The sequence below is a fragment of the Anoplophora glabripennis genome, unplaced genomic scaffold (genome assembly GCF_000390285.2).
Source record: "Anoplophora glabripennis isolate ALB-LARVAE unplaced genomic scaffold, Agla_2.0 scaffold370, whole genome shotgun sequence".
Lineage (NCBI taxonomy): Eukaryota > Metazoa > Arthropoda > Insecta > Coleoptera > Cerambycidae > Anoplophora > Anoplophora glabripennis.
Window position 1 is genome coordinate 381,730 of NW_019416978.1, and position 21,987 is coordinate 403,716.

The 21,987-nt window shown below is 32.6% G+C and overlaps 1 protein-coding gene across 2 annotated transcripts in view; it reads right to left on the reverse strand.

Annotated features, from left to right (window-relative positions):
• LOC108910510 (leucine-rich repeat-containing protein 15) overlaps positions 1–21,987 on the reverse strand; it is a 36,296-nt gene that overhangs the window by 4,594 nt on the left and 9,715 nt on the right. Inside the window, exons 1-3 of one of the 2 annotated variants that reach the window (XM_018715131.1) lie at positions 7,264–7,274; positions 5,651–5,657; positions 2,144–2,536 (exon numbers count right to left, since the gene is read on the reverse strand). In XM_018715131.1, coding sequence (XP_018570647.1) covers positions 2,144–2,532 — 389 coding nt within the window. In that variant the 5' untranslated portion in view covers positions 2,533–2,536; positions 5,651–5,657; positions 7,264–7,274. Of the gene's footprint in view, positions 1–2,143; positions 2,537–5,650; positions 5,658–7,263; positions 7,275–21,987 lie in introns of those variants that run through there. The other variant, XM_018715130.1, reaches the window with a different exon arrangement.

Here is a 21,987-nt window from a genome sequence, read left to right on the forward strand (position 1 = left end):
CAAAAACCTTTTCAAAAATATATTTACAATTTTACTAAATGCACGAGCATAAAAACTGAATAAATACAACAGCAAAAATATGGTGGTGGTTCACTTATACATAAAAATACCGAAGATGCAATCAACTGAAAGTTGCATTCATTCAACCATTTGATGTTCTCCTTTGGGAATATATTTTTATGTCTCACTGAAAATTTGCCTCAGTATTCTAAAAGTGAAATGTGAACGTTTTTAGGATGCTTGGGGATGGTGCAACAAGAAAGAAATGGTTAGTTATTGGGATTCCAAGAAGTTATAAAAATATTATATATATTTATTATAAAAATACTGAGTAGATGTTGAAATATATTGACTTAGGACTATAAAATATTTTATTTTGACCCATCCAAAATGTACGACATTGGAGATGTAATCGCGCGCATCAGTTGGATGAAAATAAAGCCCTCTGCTTTCCCCTTGTCTAGCTTCACCCAACATATGAGATAGACTGTGACATGCATAGTCCCCTTTATTTAAATGTCCTTGGAAACAACATATTGGATTTGCGTCTGACTTCGCTGGCAGCGATTCGTATTGTTTGGCACAACTCTTCACATGAACCAATAGATTCTTTGTAAACCATATATTTCATTCAAGACCAAAAAGAAAAATCAAGAGGATTGAAGTCCGGACTTCTGGGTGGACAAGCAAAAATGCTTACATGGCCAATCCAGCGATTTGGAAACACTACGTTTAAATATGCAATGCACGCACTGGCCGAGAAAAATACGGTGGAATTCCGTCGTGCATGAACCACATGTCTCTTCTTAAATAAAGTAGAACTTCTTCAAGCCGTGGAAGCATTTTTGCTTGGCCACCCAGAAGACCAGACTTCATCCTCTTGATTTTTCAATTTGGTCTCGAAAGAAAGATATCGTTGACAAAGAATCTATTGGTTCGTATGAAGACTTGTGGCAAATAATACAAATCGCTGCCAACGCAGTCAGACGAAATCCCAATATGTTGTTTCAAACTCGAAGATCTCTCAGAAAACGTTGTGTAAAGTGTATCAGTGTCAACAGTGGATTCATCGAACAATTACTTTAAATCATTATTACGTAGGTATTTCATTTGTTTTATTGTTAATTGTTGTAATAACATGAAGAAACGCTTAGTTTGTTTCGCTTTTAATTTCTAGAATTATCAAAACATAGTGTTCGTTAAATCGATTTTTCTCGAAAACGCATCGAGATACCGAAATTAAACAAAAGTACATAATTAATGGAAAAATGATTGCTCTTTTAGGTTTTGAACCAAGTTTCATGTTAGACATACAGGGTAAAAAGTTATTAACTAAATTTTTGGTAAAATTGTTCGTAAGTGACGCCCTCTATGACCAACGCTGAAATTGCATCATGCATCTTATTCGTCGCTTAAAAAAATATAATTTCACAAATTTTCAAGTTCCTAACCTACATATTTTCAGAATAATCGCAAAAAAACGATTTAAAATTTTAACTTTCAACACCCTGTATTTCCGAAACTATCAACTTTCGGATAAGGCATGTTTACGCCAATGGTTACCATTTTACGTGTAGTATCTTCAGCTTTCAATTTTCCCATTGTTAATGAATCACCATGTATAGGCAAGCCAAATTGTTTACCTACATTTTTCAAATAACAAAAAGACGGTTTAGAGAGACTTTTATGCAACAATATCCACTGACCACGAAATAAATTGACATGTAGGTTGTTGAAATGAACACTTTTTACATCAGGCTTTTAAACCCTGCCCGCTATAAAAAATGTCCATCGAAATTGAAAATAATGGACCTTTTATTCTTGTTACGTACAACTGATATTGAGGATTGGTATTTCATTAATGCCCACAATTGATTCATTAAAGTTGGTTTCTGAATTCTCTCCAATACTGGGAGATGTCAAACTAATCACAGATCTACTCAACTAATTTAAGTTTTTTCGAGTCTCGCCCTTACTAGTCTAACTTTAAAACCGATTTTGCACAGGGCGTTCTACGTAACTCTTCCACACCATCTAATTGGAAAGGTATGTGAAATTCAAGAGAAAATAGGATTGGTACCATAAATTATTACGGTTAATTAACCCGTTACTGTTATATTCAATAATTAAACTATTGACTTACTCAAAGGCATCTATGTCGATCCTCTTGATCACGTTGTAGGAGAAATCGGCATCGATCAAATAATGCAAACCGGCGAATGACTGCTTCTTCAACTCAGTTAGCAAGTTGACAGACAGTTGCAACCTCCTCACTTTGAAATCGGGAGGGAAGGGCTCCACATCCTTGATGAAGTTATCGTTGAGGTCCAAAACGTATACGTTAGGGCTCAACTCATTATAAGGAATCTGTGTCAGATTGCTGTCGGAGCAATCGGTGACCCAGTTGACCCGGAAATAGTGACAGTCGCAGTCATCGGGACACTCCAATTCGGCCAGCTCGCCGTTGAAGGACCAAGCATAGTGGAAGTAGATAGCCAAGGCGACGTTGATTATAACTATAGCCAGTTTCATTTTTCTGAAACAAATGCGTGATAAAGGTCAATATTCAGGGTGTAACCAATTTTGTTGAGAAAACTCCATTGCGATTCTGGGAATCGTTGATGAAGCTAGTGAATATTCCAGCATAAGGAACTGGACGATTAGGATAAATTTCAACATAGATACAGAGCTCCAAGTCCATTACCATTAGCACACCCATACATAAAATTCATGTCTGTCATTGGCGTATAATAGCATTGTTTATGTATTGTATAACTTTATAACAAAAGTAAACAGTAAAATAAAAGTGCACCTAATCTACTACTACACTAGCGAAAAAATCTATCTTAAAGGCGATATTTCAATACTTTGTATACAGGATGTAACTTTAAGTGGCGGGTCAGTTTTTTAGGGGTAATAGTACGTGTTCCCCTGAACTCGAATCTGAAATTATTATTTTCATTTTAGTCAAATAAATAGTCGAGTCGATTCGTTTTTTAAAACGCACTTTAATTTTTGTGTACGCTACTGAGCGGCGTAAATCGGGGCACTAGGAAGTTGTGTTATTGCACTATAAACGTTGCCGGTCGTTTTTAAATAAATAAATAAAATATATTGTATTTGTAAAACTTAGCAAGGTGATATTTTAAAGTCGCCATATTTTTTTGATAACACTGTAGTCAAACATTAAAAACAAAACGTTCTATCGTTTCTAAAAAAGAAAAAATAGTACATGATTTATTAAATATTGCCTAATATTAATTAGTACAGAGTACATTACTAATTGTAAATATTTTTTTAATTCATTGTTGGACAACAAACCTAATTACAAATAATTTTGTGAAAACAGATTAATTTAATATTACGACTTGTTATTTTAAAATCACCATATATATTTTTTTTAATAAGGAGGAGGCGTCGAACACTAAAAAACCACTGTTTTGTTATTGTCCTCGCACCTGATTAAAACAAGAATGCTCCAAAACTGCACTGTTTCATTTGGTTACATGTTTGTTTAATCTTGGACTTTATCGGTTTGGGGAAAGTTGCTGCTAGGTTACTTGTTAAATACTGTTTCATAGTGTGTCTTATTTAAAAGAATATAATTTTAGTTTTTGTGGGATGGTAGTAAAGTAACGTGCTAACCCTCACGGCGAGTGGTGTGGAAATTTGATTTTTAATAACTTTTCCTTTACAAATAAGATTTGACAACAATGCACAGCCCAGTTCCCCACTCAAAGTTACACCCTAAGAAGTTTCTTCCTAAATTAAATTTTCTATCAATTCCTTAAATTCGTCAGATTAAACTGGGACATTCTGTATCTTAAAAAAGAAAGGTTTGGGGGAGAGGATTTTCCAATATTTCCGTTATAACTCTGTGTGGTACATTTTTACCCTCATATCGCCGTATCTCCTATCACCTCTATAGGTATTATGATTTGAATAGGGTATATGTGTAAATAAGAAAATTGGAGTTCGGTCTTTCCTGGGGGCTTTCCGAAGACTAACGAGATGAATGTGCGACAGAAAGGCTGCGAAATAAATTCGTAGTGAAATAAAAATGTTAGCAATTCATTTCCTCGTCGCGATAACTTGAACGTACAAAAAGTTTATTCTTTCGGATAGAACGAAGTGTTGCCAGGAATTGTTCGAAATGATTGATAACAGCCATCCTAACTATACAAACCCAATTGTAACAACTGAAGTTGAAACATGGCTGTACTTTCACGACAGGAACGTCAGCGCAATCTTTGAAAAACTCGCTAAATGAGCGCAATCGCCAACAACTTTTTCGCCATTATTTATGCACTTTCATTTGATATTCACAAAAACTAATTTAACAATTAGAATACAACAATTATGCATTGTAAGATACTGTATCCTTACTTATATTTTTTTTACCCATAAATTAATTTATTTACTGATGCAGCTATGTGATTTGAGTGTTGTTTATTTGCTAAGAAGGGAAATGGTGACCTCGCTCTTAAAATAATTATTTAAAGTTTAGCCACCAATGACAAATATGAGGTAGTGATATTTACTAACATTCTACTCCCTTATCTCTCTTACTAATCATAGTTTTATGGAAATAGTGTGGGACATACGCGGAAAACTTGTCACAAAATTTCTCAAGCAAATACCTCCTACAATGTTTAAGATATCGCAGCAATCGAGGTGTTATTATAGATATTTTCAAGACCTTCTGAATTAACTGTTTAATTAAAATAAAAATAAACAAAAAATTTGGTATGTATTAATTTATAATTTATATTAATAATGTATTTATCTTATATTAATAATATATTTTCACCATAAGTAACGGCGGTGACAACATTTTTAACAATAAGGCGATGCTTCGTGTTGTATTAGCTATGTCCTGTCCAAATTTGGTTAATGCATCTCAGTTTTCAGTCACGAAAATTGAATAATTCCAAATATTTCGAACATGACAACATTTTTAACAGCAACGTATTACACATCACCGGAGTAGGAAGAAAGTAGAGAGAGAAAATATTGATAGATTTGTATTAAAAAAAAAGAAATAAACTGATGATGGTCGCTACAACATAGAACGTTGCAATCAAAATCTGTTTCTATATTCGGAAAGAGGGGCAAAAATGGCATTAGGAAAATGCTTCTATTTTCGTATGAATTTTCAAACAAACTCGGAAAACGATATAACTGAAAATTTTAGAATTTTTTCTTAGAAAAATTGTATACTAAATTAGGCAATTTAACCATTGCAATTTTAAACACAACAAAAGCTATCGACCTATTATATCAAACTAAAACCCTTTTCATGACTTCAGTTACATTATCAATATTTATATAGCGAGTTCAAAAAAATCCAATTATTTTGTTAAATAAAACAGTTAGGTAGTTCAGAAGGCCTTGAAAATATCTATCATTGATACCTCGATTGTTTACAATAGCCTAAATATTATAGGTGATACGGTTTAGCGAATTTTAAGTGACGATGTATTTTCCTACAATTTGTTTATACAAAATTTTATCACATTTTTGTTTTAAAATTATTTAGAGTAATTTTTCAAAAAATATTGGGATAGATTTGACTACACGCATGCGCACAACAATGTATACATATGTATTTCCAAATATTAGTTATTAATTAAGATTAATATTAGTATGCCTTAGTTCTGTCACATATGCAGAGGTGTTAACTGTTGTGAGAACTAACTGTCCTAATATGAATATATGTAAAACAAATTGCAACAATGGGATTTGCTTGAAAAACAGAGATATACAGGGTGTCCCGTTCATGTTTAAAAAAAACTTGTGTGCAAGTTCCTCATGAATAGAAAATAATAGGGGTAGCTTATGTAAAGTTTTTTTCTTAGACGCCCTGTTTTCGAGATACAGTGTGTCACTTTCCAAATGGTTTTCCTTAATTATCTTTAAATCGGCTAAAGATAAAAATGTCAAAATTTGTACACGAATAAATATCAACTGTGCGTTAAGAATAATGTGCAAACGGTTTCTTTCTGAAAAGCAGTATCGCCGATACAGGTTATTCAAGAGGTACAATCGAAGAAAAAATATGTTAAAAGTCAAAATTTCTTACATTTCTAAACGGTTCTGTAAACTCTAAAGGATACTACAAACAAAAGGTATAGTTGTCGAAATTCGGTAACATGTACCATTTTCGAGGAAAATGATGTTGCATTTTTTTTTGCTCACATAAAGCGGCACAAGTACATTAACAAAATATTAAATTGAAAGAGGACTTTACCATTGAATGAGTTGAAGATATTTAGCTACCAACTATAATTTTAATTTCTTACGTATCACATGAGACAGTTAAATTGTTTTAACTAAAAAAAAAAATTAAAATTTATTTTAAGTTTCAGATTGTTGTAAATTAACATTTGAAAAAGTTAATCAAAATAAACAGGTTATGGTAATTATTATTAACTAATTTTAGAGTTTGTAAACTACTACACTACCATTACTAAAATAAACAATTGTTGAATGGACTGAATTGTTGATGGACATGAATGCTTAAAAAAGTGATAAAAACAAAAATATTAGGAAACAGACTCGGAGACATACAGAACAGAACAGCTGCACAATTAAATAAATGTAAAACTATGCAACTTCATTTTTCTAGAAAATGGTACATGCTACCGAATTTCGACAAGTATACCTTTTTTTGTAGTATGCTTTAGAGTTTACAGAACCGATTAGAAATGTAGTAAATTTTAATTTTTAACATATATTTTCTTTCGATTGTACCCCTCCAATTATCTGTATCGGCGACACTGCTTTTCAGAAAGAAACCGTTTGCACATTATTCTTAACGCACAATTGATGTTTACTCGTATACAAATTTTGACATTTTTATCTTTAGCCGATTTAAAGATAATTAAGGAAAACCATTTGGAAAGTAACAACTTCAACACACTGTATCTCGAAAACAGGGCGTCTAAGAAAAAACATGAACTACCCCTATTATTTTTCCATGAGGAACTTGCACACAAGTTTTTTTGAAACATGAACGGGACACCCTGCATAACTGAGCGTTCGAATCTCTTATTTTTTGAACTTGTTAGCTGCAAAGGAGTTTTATAAAAGGAAACGACATAAAGGGGATAGTATGTTATGGTGAATATCCCTGTACAAAAAGTCGAAATGAAACCTATTACCACAGAAAAATTAAATACAACCGCCATAAAAGTTTATTATGGTTCAGAGGATGATGCGGCCCCATGCCTTTGTTTTACGAGGATCATATAATGTCAAAACATTATTATAAAGATGTCTTTACGGACTAGGGTGCTAGTAATGATGTCACAATACGGTTGACAGTCATCGGATGGGGGAAGGGATTTTAATTTCCCAATGTTAAAATGGTTTTGTCTTTTCTTTAAGTTTCCATTATCAATTTCCTCATAAAGTAAAATATCTTATTAAACATAGTAAGTAAAGTAAAATAGTAGTTCTTTGCGTTAGAATTGTTTTTCGAAATATAAGCGCTCCTTCACACGAGCGTATTTTTTCTACCGAGCAAATTCATCAGTGAGTTTAATATAATTTTGCTAAGCTGGTTATCTATTTCACATTTATAATTAAAAATGACAAAATATACAATTAACAACTTCAGTTGATTTTTAATTAAACTATTATTATACCAAGTGGAACAAGATTAAATTTAATACTAATATTATTTGATGCGATTTTCAAGATTACGCACCTCCGACCTTGTTAAGGATTATAAGAGACAATCGTTAGATTTTGGAAAATATATTCACATATCGATAACTAATTTTAAAAACGTTTTAAGTTCATTTATTGGCAAAAGAACATTTATAGCCTGCTGCCTTCGCGTTCTTTTGTTGTGCATAAGTTATTTTTTAATTTTACGTCATCTGAAAACCTCACAACTTATAATTTTTTATAGATTTATATTTTTTCGTATTTCAATCAGAAAACAATAGGTACTCCTTATTTAAGCTGTGCAGTTTCAGTAGAAAAACAAAATTACTATACTTTTTCCTTAATTAATTACAATTAATTCTATTTTTCTATATGTATACACGAGTATGCATTACATCACAATTAACGACCCAGAAACAATGCCCACAATTTACAAGAAACAGTTTTTTGTTCCTGTAATGAGTTGACTTAAATAGGCAGCTGTTATCATAAATTTTAACCTCGCTTTCAAAAACATAAATATAAATAATATTAAATAAAAAATATTTGTAATTACTAACGTTTTTGATACAGAATTTTACTTATAGCAACATTCGTATTGAATACTTTTTTAGCAATGCTTACGTGGTTTTACGATGAAGTGGTCACCCTACGCAGCTCTATCGTCACTTCTGCACTGCAGTCGGGAAAATTATTTATGAATCAGCAGCCCCATCGGGGAGGGGTGTAATATGGTTTTTAAGAATGCTTTATGGGAATAGCGCGTTTATCTATATTTTTTGAAAGGGCATTGTTAATTTTAATTTGTCACACAATCCCCTATCTATAGCGCCATTTGTCAGATTACAGAGATAATGCGCACCATTAGTCCATTAGTCCGGCCAACAGTATTTGCAGAGGTATTATACATTTCACGTGTGTCGTATATACTCTGCCTGATAAAAAAGAAACACCTCAAAATCGCATTTAAAATTTTGCGAAATTTTAACTTGAACAAATATATATACAGGGTGATTCTTAGTAACGTGCTAATATTTAAGGTTATTCTTGGGTCCATTTTAAGAAAAAAACTTCATATGAACGTATGTCCTAAAAGTCTTAACTTTTGAACTACAGGGCGCTAAAGTTTTATGAAAAAACATTTTTTTATGATAACTGGTATTACATTAGATATTTTTTAAAATTTGGTACATGCCTTCTATTCATCGAGATGTATTTTCTGATGTACAATTTTATTATTTTTGCCAGTGGCGTCTGTACAGATTTTATATTGAATATTTTTGAAGAAAAATATGTTACGCCATTGCTTTTTCTTAAAGTAAAAATCATTTTTGAAATCCTCATTCCTTCCTGAGCAAATGTGGTGCCTTGAATTTTTTTCGTTTGACGTACGGTTTTCGCATAAAAAATAAAATTCATTCATTTGCATCTTATTGGACCACTTACGAGAAAAAAAAAGATTTATGTAACTTTGAACAATAATTTAATTACGACAAAAACTTTTAAACGTTGAAATTATGAAATTACAGTACTCTACATATATTTTGGAATGGTAAAAGAAAATTACCCTGAACACATAAAGAAATAAATTATATCAGATGTTGGAAATGTCCACCTCCTGCAAATATGCATACCTCTGCTCTTCTTCTCATGGACTCGTGTACTCTTTGGAAAATGCCGGGAGTGGTTCTAATAGTTTCGCAACAAACTATGATACGATTTCTCAACTGCTCTTCAGTATGAATTGGTGTGCTGTAAACCAATATTTTGAGATGACCCCATAGGAAGTAATCTAAAGCATTGAGATCCGGGGACCTAGGTGGCCATGACTGTGGTCCTCCGCGACCTATCCAGCGATTATTGTAATTTTGATTTAAATATTCGTTTTTTTCTTAAAATGGAACCAAGAATAACCTCCTTAAATATTAGCACGTTATTAAGAAACATCCGTATATAGCGTGTCCGGTTTATACGAGGAGATGCAAGGAAATGTATTAAGCTAATTCAAATAAATTAAAAAAATATATATAAATTACCAAAAATAATTCGCATTAATCTAATCTTTTGACACTGTCATTCCAGTACAGAGTCTTCATAAACGATAACAAACCACGTGATTGTCGAGCCTAGGGAACCAACATTTCACGGCTGGTACTGTCAATTAAAAATCCCTAAATCTTGGAGTCACCAATATTAATGATTTTGTTTACAATGAATGGCTGAATAAAATCTCGTGGAAAATTACACCAAGTGATGATGATTTTGTTGTTTTCCAAGCACAATCTTTTAAGTAATATTGGAAGCACACTAGTGAGATACTGTCGCATCTAGTAATTTTTTTCGTAAAAATCGGGTCTACCCCTTAAAATAATACTGATTCTGAAATTGGGCCATTCCATATTTAACGCTGACAAAACAAAAGGGATGATATACCATTCAAAAGTGTGGTAAATTTTGTTTCCGCGCCGAAGTTAAAAAGTTTTAATATTTTGGGATGCAGACGCGACTAAACGTGGCGATTTTGCCTTTCCGTCGAAAATACCCTAACGATCTACAACGCGGTTATAACACCGGTTATTGGAACTGCTGAGCTAAGGCCCCTATTCTGTTTGAGAGCAAAGCGAAGTTTTATTTACTCGAGTTTTTATTCTCACCGTTACCCTTCTATTAAGGGAAAGGAAACAAACAATTCATTTCACTTCAGTCCCAACAGAGGATATAGCTTTAGGAAAAAAAAACCGAAAGATTTTTAATGTGCCATTATCGTGCGGAAAATTTTGTTTTCGCTTTGTTGCGAAATTCTAATTTAGAAAGTTGTGCGCTTATCCAGTTTTTCGGCGTCAAAGGAACGCGATCCATATCGGTTACGATTCTAAAAAAGAATAAACAATATGCAAATGAGCGACAAATAAAAATTATTTCTAACAAACAACTACTCCGCGGGCTAATACTCCAGTCACTGAAGCATTTTGGCTACCAATTTTTTCGGATGGAATGGATTGATGTGAAATTTGAACTGTAGCTAGGGAATAGCCCAAGAAAAAAAGTTATATAGTACCGATGTGTGTAGTGTTTTTACCTTAGGGTGGATGCCACCCCTTCTGGAGGGTGGAAATTTTTTATTAAAAATAACCGCACGATTCGATAGAGGGACGAATTCTAAGCAAAAAATGTTCTATAAGAATTTTTTGTACAGTCAATACTTTTTGAGTTATTTGCGCCTAAACATGTTCGTTTTTAGCCCAAAAAATGCATGTTTTTGAGCCATTTTTCGCGAATATCTCAAAAACTACAAGTCTTATCAAAAAAATGATCATAAGCAAAAATGCAGGCAATTAAATAGCAAAGAAAATGCTTTTTTATTCTTGTAGGTGGTATAGAACCCGAGTTATGACTCCCAGAAGTTGAAGTCAATTACGAAGATAGCTATAAACGAAACGTTCAACGTCTTGTAGCGGAAAAATTAAAGGTTTTTCGAGGAAAACTTGTACAACACTTATTAAAGTTCTTGAAAAGACCTTTAAATTGAGTGGTGATAAAAGTCGTTAGCATGAAATGAAGTTACAATGAAAATAATATGATTGTTTTGATTTTTGAGAAAAAAATCGATATTAAAATTAATGACTTGACGGGAAAATAAAATTAAACGTACTCCTTCTGCAATTTACTTTATTTATGTACTAATAGTAGATTCTGGGAATTTGAACTATTTTAGAAGCCTAAATTAAAAAAAAATTCATTTACTTTTGAATAAAATTTTTCAATTTTTTAAAAAATCGCCTTTTTTCAAAATATTACAAAAACTACCAGTTATAAAAAAATGATAGAATAAGAAATTGTAGGTTTTTTCTTGCTGAACAATTTGATTTTTTTAATTTTTGTAGGACAAAATTTGACTGAGTCATAACCGTTAGAAACTCAACACTAAGCTCCAAGACTGCCTTTCCTGAGCCCTTAGCTTACAAATCTAAAAATCGAAGGGCTCAAAAAAACTTCAAATCACAGAACTTAAAGTGCTTTAAATTCCCTACAAAATGGTTTTTTGAGTAAATTTATAACTTTAAAATTACAAAAGTTGTGGTAAAAAATTAATCGCATTTTTTCGATAAAATTTTGGGAGCGGTAAATTACTATCATCTTTGTGTATTTTGGAGCACTTGTGAACTGATTTGAGTAAGTATTTTAATAATATACATACACACACGTATCCTAGTTCACATGTATTACGTATGTGTACATTCGGAAATTGGCCGAGGCCTCGAATTTAGGTTGGCACCAAGCGAGTGATGGTAGTGATGAAAATTAAATATTTTATTATATACACATGTAAAAAATAGCAGACCATTTTAAAAACATTTTGTACAATACATCCATTTATAATGTATATAATTTTTTTTATTTGATATTAAGGAGGTATATCGGGTTTACTAAAATGCATAGATGTACTTGAAATTTATATAGCATATTACCCAGTGCTCCCTCTGTTAGTCAGATTTAAAAAAAAATTTTTTTTTAATCTGGATTTTGAGATATTGTTGTTGACAGTTGTTCATTTTAACATAAGTTTAAGTTTATACGGCGAAGATGAACGGTCCTGCTCTTTTTTGCCCATAACTGAGAAAAAAATGTAGAAATTGTGAAACAAAACTTTTCCATAGATAGTATTATCTACTAATGTAAGTTTTGAACTGCTGCTGTATTAATTAGAAACAGAAACCAAGAAAGACTTGATAAAAACGAAATTGATTTCAAACATATACATTTTTCCTAAATCGCATGTACATTGTTATCAACAATAAATTATCCACAACATATGATTTTTTGTAATGTTTTTAAAAAACTAGATTAATTAAAAAAGACTAGGAAGCTGTGATATATTTATTGGAATAAAAAATACAGTTGATAAATCCTTTTAATATATTTAATGGTTTATAAAAACATCGTAATCTGTACCCAGCAATATAGGGTTAGATAAAGTTTTCTTTACTTGATTAATATAATTAGTAATACTTGAGATAAAAGCATTTGTACAGAATAACAAAGGAACATAAATATTTCTCAGCAAACTTTATATCTAAAAAATACTAAAATAGAGATGAAAAACACGAACAGTGAATTATAATGTAATTTTTATCACAGAACCTTCAAAATTATATCCAACATTTTCTTTGACTTGGACGAGAGATGGGCACCAGTGTCATTTCATTTCTTTAGAACTAAATTAACATAATTATTTTCTCGTTGTTTTACCAGTTCACATGATTTACGGATTTTAAATAAAGGATAGAAATCTTCGCGAGGATAATACGATATATTTGCTATATATAATAATTATATTTTGCATAGTTTACACACAATACATTTTTGAACGCGTACGCATCTTTACCCGAATTTGACGCGCAATATCTCCGATGTCCGAGGTCTGTAGGTTCGCAGTGTGTACAACTGCACACGATTATTAGCGCTGTTGCCACATCTACATAGTGTTTATGCGTTCATTAAATACAATTTAAAACTACTTAAATATGATATTTTTACGTTGTTAATTTTCAATATGGATGTTATGTGCATATTAAGTAGATTTCTTTGCTATATAGATGTTTATCGCAAATAATTTCAATAGAATTTAATTTTTTCAAGTTAGTAGCGGGTTTTAGTCCCATAAGAAAAGCATAGGACCCCCCCTGCGATCCTCACTTCCCTCGGACCCCGATATACCTCCATAATTTAATAAAAAAATATTATGAATAAATTCAATAAAATTAAAAAAAATATATTATATCATCATACTCACATATAATTTTTAGGAAATTTTTCTATAAGGTTTAGGGTTTTTTTATGAGGGGTAGGTCTTCCATAAAGGTTTTTTGGGTGGCTGAAAAGTTGCAATATATCATAGATCATTTGAGAACCAATAAAAAGTTTATAATTCAACATATGCATACCATTAAAACATCTCAAGCTTTCAATAATATTTTTTTGTTTATTTTATTATAAGAGATGGTTGCACTTTGTCGTAAGCTTTCTAATGAATAACAAAAGAAATGCAATACATTGTCAATGCACCAAAAGAATATTTGAAACTGTTAAAAAACGTTTTTTCTATTTTTTTGGCCATAGAAAGGTAGTTTTTAAATTTTTAAATTATATTACGTAATAAACATGAAAGGAACTTTCTCCAATATATTTGAACATGAATTGAATCTTTAAAATAAGTAAATCTGTGATTTTCGCATTTTTTTCGTACAAGGGTAGTTTTCACCCCCAAATAGAAAAAAGCGCACATCTAGACAATATAACATTTGAAGTGGGGGGTCAGATGAGCTTGTATGCAAATTTTCAGGAAAATCCATGCTATCCGCAAAAATTGGGAGCTTTTACCTTATTTTCGCCTTGTCACTGGACTATAATGCAACCAGCATTGCATTACATCCGCAAAGTCTAGTAAACAGGTGTGTCTGTTTCGAACTTATTAGTTATCATCAGTATGTAAAGGTGGACAACCGTATGCCCACAGACAGTGTGAATGGGTGAGATATAAATATAATAACAAAGTGTTACGTTTTAAACGGTTACTGCTGCTCGAAGCTACCTGCCACTCCGCACGTACTATGAAAGCAAGACCAGCGCCTTTTCAAATAGGTTCAACCGTTTTTTAATAATAGTTCGGAGTACAATGCAATAATTTGAATCGGTTTGTGGTTATGTGACGAACTTTACTTCAAAGTAGATTACTTTATTTTAAAAAAATATTTGCTGTTTACACCAGTAATACCAGTATTATCATTACACAATGAAATTTGTATTAAATAAACAGCCAACTTAAATATTTGTCCAATTTACCGCTGCGGTACATTTTAGAGAAACGTAATTTGCAGTTCCATAGTTTATTTATACGGTGTCCGCTAAATAATGGAAAAAAAAATCTACACGCAAAAAAATTGTAATTTTAGTAGTAGAAATGAACACTGTATTTAATATTTTCTTCAACACTAATGACAGATGGGTGGAGTGTAAAATACAAGGAAATAAATCGTACGCTACTGTAATCTATACAAGAAAACTCAGAACAAAGGGACATTACATTTTTTAAGATATCTGTATGTCACGAAAGTAAAAACAGCTTGTTTAGGTAAATGACACTGTCCAAATTCAGTCGAGGAATAGTGTCATAAGTCAAAACCGGTTATTGACCAGAAAGGTTTTGACTGGACACTATAATCACCTTAAATAATATCACGTTTTTTAAATAAATTTATGACGCAAATCTAACAGAAGCTACAGCTTTTTTCCTTAACTGTACAACACTTTAAAAGTTTTAACGGTCTGTTGAAATTCAATAGCAGTATATATTACGTAAATACGACGTAGGTGCAAATCATTAGAACGCTAAACTTCTATTCTGTTCGAGTCTATACGTTCAAAACAAACGTATTTACTCAGACTTGATAGTTAAATTAGATCTTAAGAGCTGGCGACGAATTGAACACTTCCTTGTGACTAACTTGGGTTTGTTACACTTAATGGCTTTGGATATACGCTCACTTTTTCTATATAGCGTCATTTAACAGTAAACAAGCAAATGAGTAATCCAATTGTTGGTGTAAAGTCTTGCATCAGCAGATGAAACAGCGGGATTTTTTTATACAGGATGTCTAACTCCCGTGGATTGTCAGGTTTTGACATTCGTTTATTTCGCTGTAATAAGGTTTCGAGTAGAATTTATTAGGATGAATATTGTTAAATCAGTGGCGTATGAAAGGGAATTAGAAAATTGATTTTCTTCCGGTACCGGGACGGGCGACCAGACCGCAAAGCGTTCAACATTGAATCGTTGTTTTCCCGCAAATTTGGATATCACGTCATACATATGGAGAGGGGATATGTAGAAAATATGCAGATTGTTTCAACGTAAATATGCATTCATTTTTTTAAATCGCGCATTCGTATTCTACAAATTTTTCTCTATCTCCCCTTAAAATTAATGACATTATGACTGGATCACCCTGCATATAATACGAACAATTTATTTTTCGCGCTAGTGAGTAAAATATTTAATTAAAATTTTAGCGCTGATAAAATTTACTTACGAATTTTTTTAAATGTTCGGCAGTTACTAAAATAACGACTGTTGAAATAGAATAATCCACAGATAATGATCCCGTATATGGAACAACCAGTTCCTGGGGTCAGAATAGGTTGATTTAATTAAGCCGTGTTGTTTGTAATATATTTTACATAGTGTGGAGACCGATCAGGGACGCTTATGACATATGACATATATGTCATAATATTGTATTCTTAGCTGTTGAATGCGTTCGTATACATACCTATAGTTGTGTATTTATATTGTTTATTAGTTAGAAATAAATGATTTCATTGTGAACTCCAGCTAAGTGTTTCTTTACCACCCTCCAGGGTAGCACACATAGCTTTATTTATTTTTCATCAAGACAAATAGATTTTTCACATTTTTCCTCTTGTAATATTTACGCTTTAATTATTTTTTTTATTAGGACATGACAAACACGTTTTCAATTTAAACCTGAATTGATAGACGTTTAAATATTAATTTAGTTGATAACAAAACCGACATGGACAGATTTCAGGAATATATAAACGGATGTTTTTCGCAAACATTGCGGCGACTGCTTTTTGTGATATATATACAGGGCGTCCGGAAATGATGAGCACAAAAATTCAGGGGATAATTCTAGACCGAAAATAAATGCTACCTCTTTCTATAACATTTTTTCCAAAACTGATTATTAACGGAGTTACAGGGTGTTAAAGTTAAATTTTATTTGCACTTTTTTTGCAATACCTTTAGCCACACTCATAATATTTTGACGAAATTTCGTATATAGGGGGTTTTTCGGGATGAGGATTATAAATTTGCCCACCGTTTTTTCGCATTTTGTAGAGGGCGCCACATACGAGCCTTTATTTTGATTTGAATGGTTCCAACTTTTTTGTGCTACACTTTATGCGAAATTTGACTGAATATTTTTGTTCTCCTAACCTTTTGACATAAAAAAGGTATACTTTATTTGTTTCGATGAATCTAACCGTTTTCGAGAAAAACGCTAAAATAATATTGCTTGCATGTGATGAATACCAAATCATTTTAATTTATTTTCTACATTAAACATAGCATGCTTTGGAAACAAGCGCTTAGTTGCCTTGGAAACAAGTTTGTGGAGAATTAGTTTTGACAAATAGTAATTTTGTATAAGTTCTTTTGTAGTAATTGTTATCATAAAAATAATAATAAAAATGAACAACAATTACTCTAATTTAGTAGCTCTAGTTTAGCTGCTGGCAATGCTCTTGCAGCACGACGTTTGTATCGCGAAGCATTTCCAAATAGAAACCTACCCCAATCGCGAATGTTCAGTACTATCCATCGAAGACTGGGACAATTTGGATCGTTCAAAACTAGAATTTTTTATGTATGTCGATAACGGAATACTAGAACAGCAGAAGCAGAAGCTCGTATTTTGAAATCGATAGAGAATAATCCCAATGTAAGTATAAGAAAAATTGCTATTCAGGAGGACATTCCAAAGAGCTCCGTACATGAAACAATACGCGAACAAAACCTTCATCCGTACCACTATCAAAAGTTGCAAGCCTAATCTGCCGTAGATCCTGCTGCTCGTGTGAATTTCTGCAAGAATACTTCATAATGGTGACCAAAATTTTGTTCGTAATATCATTTTCACGGATGAAGCTGGATTTGGCCATGATGGCTTAATAAACCTCTACAATGAGCATTTTTGGTCTGATGAGAATCCTAATTTATCAATAGAGCGTAGTTATCAAAATAAGTTTTCCGTCAACGTGTGGGCCGGTATTGTAGGGGACTACTTAATTGGGACACATTTCTTTCCACAAAGACTCAATGGTGAAGTTTACTTGGATTTTTTAAGAAACCACTTACCTATTCTATTGGAAGATGTACCACTCGGATTAAGAAATGCAATGTGGCTGCTTCAAGATGGCGCGCCACCGCATTTTAGTTTAGCGACCAGAGAATTCTTAAATGAAACTTTTCCTGAAAGGTGGATAGGACGCGGTGGTTTTGTACAGTGGGCCCCTAGATCCCCTGACTTAAACCCAATCGATTTCTTTTTTTGGGGCTATCTGAAGACGCTTGTATACAGGACACCTGTGAATAGCGTCGATGAACTGAGAGAAAGAATTGTTCCTAATTGGGAGGTAATTAAGCAAAAGGAAGGAATATTCCATAGAGTTCGCCGGAATTTTTTAAGAAGAATTAATTTATGCATTGAAGAGGAAGGACGTCACCTTGAACCTTTGATTTGAATGTTTAATTTGTATTTGTATTGCTCTAGTAACTTATGTATTTTAACCTTATGATTTTGTTAGTAAACCATTTTTTATTTGTTGAGGACGTTATTTTTTTTATTATTTATCATTAACCACCATCAGCGTAACAACAAATTTTCACAAAAATTACTATGAGTCAAAACTAATTCTCCACAAACTTGTTACCAAGGCAACTAAGCATGCTATGTTAAATGTAGAAAATAAATTAATTTAGCGTTTTTCTCGAAAACGGTTAGATTTATCGAAACAAATAAAGTATACCTTTTTTATGTAAAAAAGTTAGGAGAACAAAAATATTCAGTCAAATTTCGCATAAAGTGTAGCACAAAAAAGTTGGAACCATTCAAATCAAAATAAAGGCTCGTATGTGGCGCCCTCTACAAAATGCGAAAAAACGGTGGGCAAATTTATAATCCTCATCCCGAAAAACCCCCATATACGAAATTTCGTCAAAATATTATGAGTGTGGCAAAAGGTATTGCAAAAAAACTGCAAATAAAATTTAACTTTAACACCCTGTAACTCCGTTAATAATCAGTTTTGGAAAAAATGTTATAGAAAGAGGTAGCATTTATTTTCGGTCTAGAATTATCCCCTGAATTTTTTGCTCATCATTTCCGGACACCCTGTATATCCCAGTTTTATCAGAATAAACTTGCCGAGCTCATTTTCAGTTTATATCGGAGATATTTTTCTTTGATACCAGAAATCTAGGTAGGCAAGACATCGAACCTCACAGACAAGATAGTTAACTGTTAGACAGCGGGAAAAAACGTATCCCCACTATTACTGGATTATACCACGCTAATACTCATTAAACAGTTAGTAAAAAATCATTATCCAAAATAAAATGAAATGTTTAAATAATTAATGGAAAAACACATACTTGATATGTTTACATTCTCAATTAAAGCAATCATTCAATTAACATTTTGGCCATATAAATCCAGAGAAATCGAGATAATTTCAATGGGTTATTCAGTAAATTTTCAAAAACGTTCTTACACAAAGTATTGCTCATGATTAGGCGATCCTGGAAATTTCAACTCAATCCGTTGAGCGGTTTTCAAACTATATGATTTTTAAAATGCAAATATTGGTCTTACCCGTGACAATGACGTCACCGCATGGGACGGTCAGCCCGCTTGGCGCTACTTTCAGATAAGTTTCTGCATCTACAGAATGTTTTAGTGTTTGTGCATATTAAATTTAAAAAATGGAAGAAAATTTCGTAAAAGCAGATTCTTCTAATTTGCTATCAGTAGGTTTGTTAACGGTTCTGGATTTTTAAAATAAAAACCGCGACTTTATCAGTGCTGAGATGAGAGGAGTGGAAATTCAAAGGTTGCGTTAAGCTTCTTTAAAGTACGTTTGTAGCCAAAATTTTTGTACAATACCAATAGTAAATAAGAATAAGGATTTTGCGTTTAATTGGACGAAACCGTTTCAGTCACAGGTTTCAAAGATCTACCTAATCAAATACAAAATTCTTATTACTATTTCTATTCCCATGAAAACTACTTAAAATCTACCTAATATCTTATAAATATATTAATAATATAATATTTATTGAGTATTTTTATACTTAATACCTGTACAGGGTGATTCATTAACAATGGGAAAGTCGAAAGCTGAAGATACTACACATGAAATGGTGACCATTGGCGCAAACATGCCTTATCCGAAAGTTAATAGTTTCGGAAATACAGGGTGTTGAAAGTTAAAATTTTAAATCGTTTTTTTGCGATTATTCTGAAAATATGTAGGTTAGGAACTTGAAAATTTGTGAAACTATATTTTTTTAGGCGACGAATAAGATGCGTGTTGTAATTTCAGCATTGCTCATAGAGGGCGCCACTTACGACCAATTTTACCGAAAATTTAGTTAATAACTTTTTACCCTGTATGTCTAACATGAAACTTGATTCAAAACCTGAAAGAGCAATCATTTTTCCATTAATTGTGTATTCTTGTTTCATTTCGGTATCTCGATCCGTTTTCGAGAAAAATCGATTTAACGAACACTATGTTTTGATAATACGAGAAATTAAAAGCGAAACAAACCAAGTGTTTCTTCGTGTTATTACAACAATTAACAATAAAACAAATGAAATTCGTAATAATGATTTAAAGTCAGTGTTCGAAGAATCCACCGTTGACATTTACACACTTTACACAACGTTTTCTGAGAGATCTTCGAGTTTGAAACAACATATTGGGATTGCGTTTGACTTCGTTGGCAGCGATTTGTATTCTTTGCCACAACTCTTCACACGAACCAATAGATTCTTCCAAATAGAAAAATGAAGAGGATTGAAGTCCGGACTTCTGGGTGGCCAAGTAAAAATGCTTCCACGGCTTGAAGAAGTTCCACTTTATTTAAGAAGAGACATGTGGTTCATGCACGACGGAGCTCCACCGCATTTTTCTTGGCCAGTGCGTGCATATTTAGATGCAGTTTTTCCAAATCGCTGGATTGGCCATGTAAGCATTTTTGCTTGGCCATCCAGAAGTCCGGACTTCAATCCTCTTGATTTTTCTATTTGGTCTCGAATGAAAGATATAGTTTACAAAGAATCTATTGGCTCGTGTGAAGAGTTGTGGCAAAGAATACAAATCGCTGCCAACGAAGTCAGACGCAATCCCAATATGTTGTTTCAAACTCGAAGATCTCTCAGAAAACGTGTAAAGTGTATCAGTGTCAACGGTGGATTCTTCGAACAATTACTTTAAATCATAATTACGTATTTTATTTGTTTTATTGTTAATTGTTGTAATAACACGAAGAAACACTTGGTTTGTTTCGCTTTTAATTTCTCATATTATCAAAACATAGTGTTCGTTAAATCGATTTTTCTCGAAAACGGATCGAGATACCGAAATGAAACAAGAGTACATAATTAATGGAAAAATGATAGCTCTTTCAGGTTTTGAATCAAGTTTCATGTTAAATATACAGGGTAAAAAGTTATTAACTAAATTTTCGGTAAAATTGGTCGTAAGTGGCGCCCTCTATGAGCAATGCTGAAATTACAACACGCATCTTATTCGTCGCCTAAAAAAATATAGTTTCACAAATTTTCAAGTTCCTAACCTACATATTTTCAGAATAATCGCAAAAAAACGATTTAAAATTTTAACTTTCAGCACCCTGTATTTCCGAAACTATCAACTTTCGGATAAGGCATGTTTGCGCCAATGGTCACCATTTCACGTGTAGTATCTTCAGCTTTCGATTTTCCCATTGTTAATGAATCACCCTGTATAATGTTCACAAAAAAATCAACAATGGAAAACATAAGTGTGTTTTGTGTGTTTCTAGAGGATACAAACGTATTTATTACATACCTAAATTACGCAGGGTAGTTTTGTTGCTTTCAAAATAAGTCATTTTCGAATAAAAGATATTAAAAAAAAAACAAACCAAAGTAGAGACTAATAGACTATCGATTTTAAATCCGCACGACAGAATTACGGAGACATTATTATTTTCTCAGGCGTCTTCACAATAGTGCTCTCACACTGGGGAATACAATATTTGAAATTTTTTTCTGTTTTGTGTCTTCCATATTGCTAACGAAATTCGGTATCTTAACGTACTCAATCGAAACTTAACAGGTAACTAAAACCCGACTACCCGACTGGACTAACTGACAACACATGCAAGCATGCGGCATCGGATTCCCATGCGGTGACGTCACACCCGCCGGTTTAGTGGATACTCAGTGCGTCAGTTTATGATTTTCTTTGGATGACTTGTAGGCCATATAAAATTCTAATTTTTTGCAGAGAACCTTAAAATTGCAATGTCTTTCCGTTAAGCAAATAAAAAAAAATGCCGATGAGTCCATTGAGACATGGCCTAAAACTACTCGGAATTTGGAAGTGCAACGGAACCGACCTGTGCACACAGCAAACCGACCACTGAACTTAATCTCGGACTCAGTTTCTTCTTCTGAA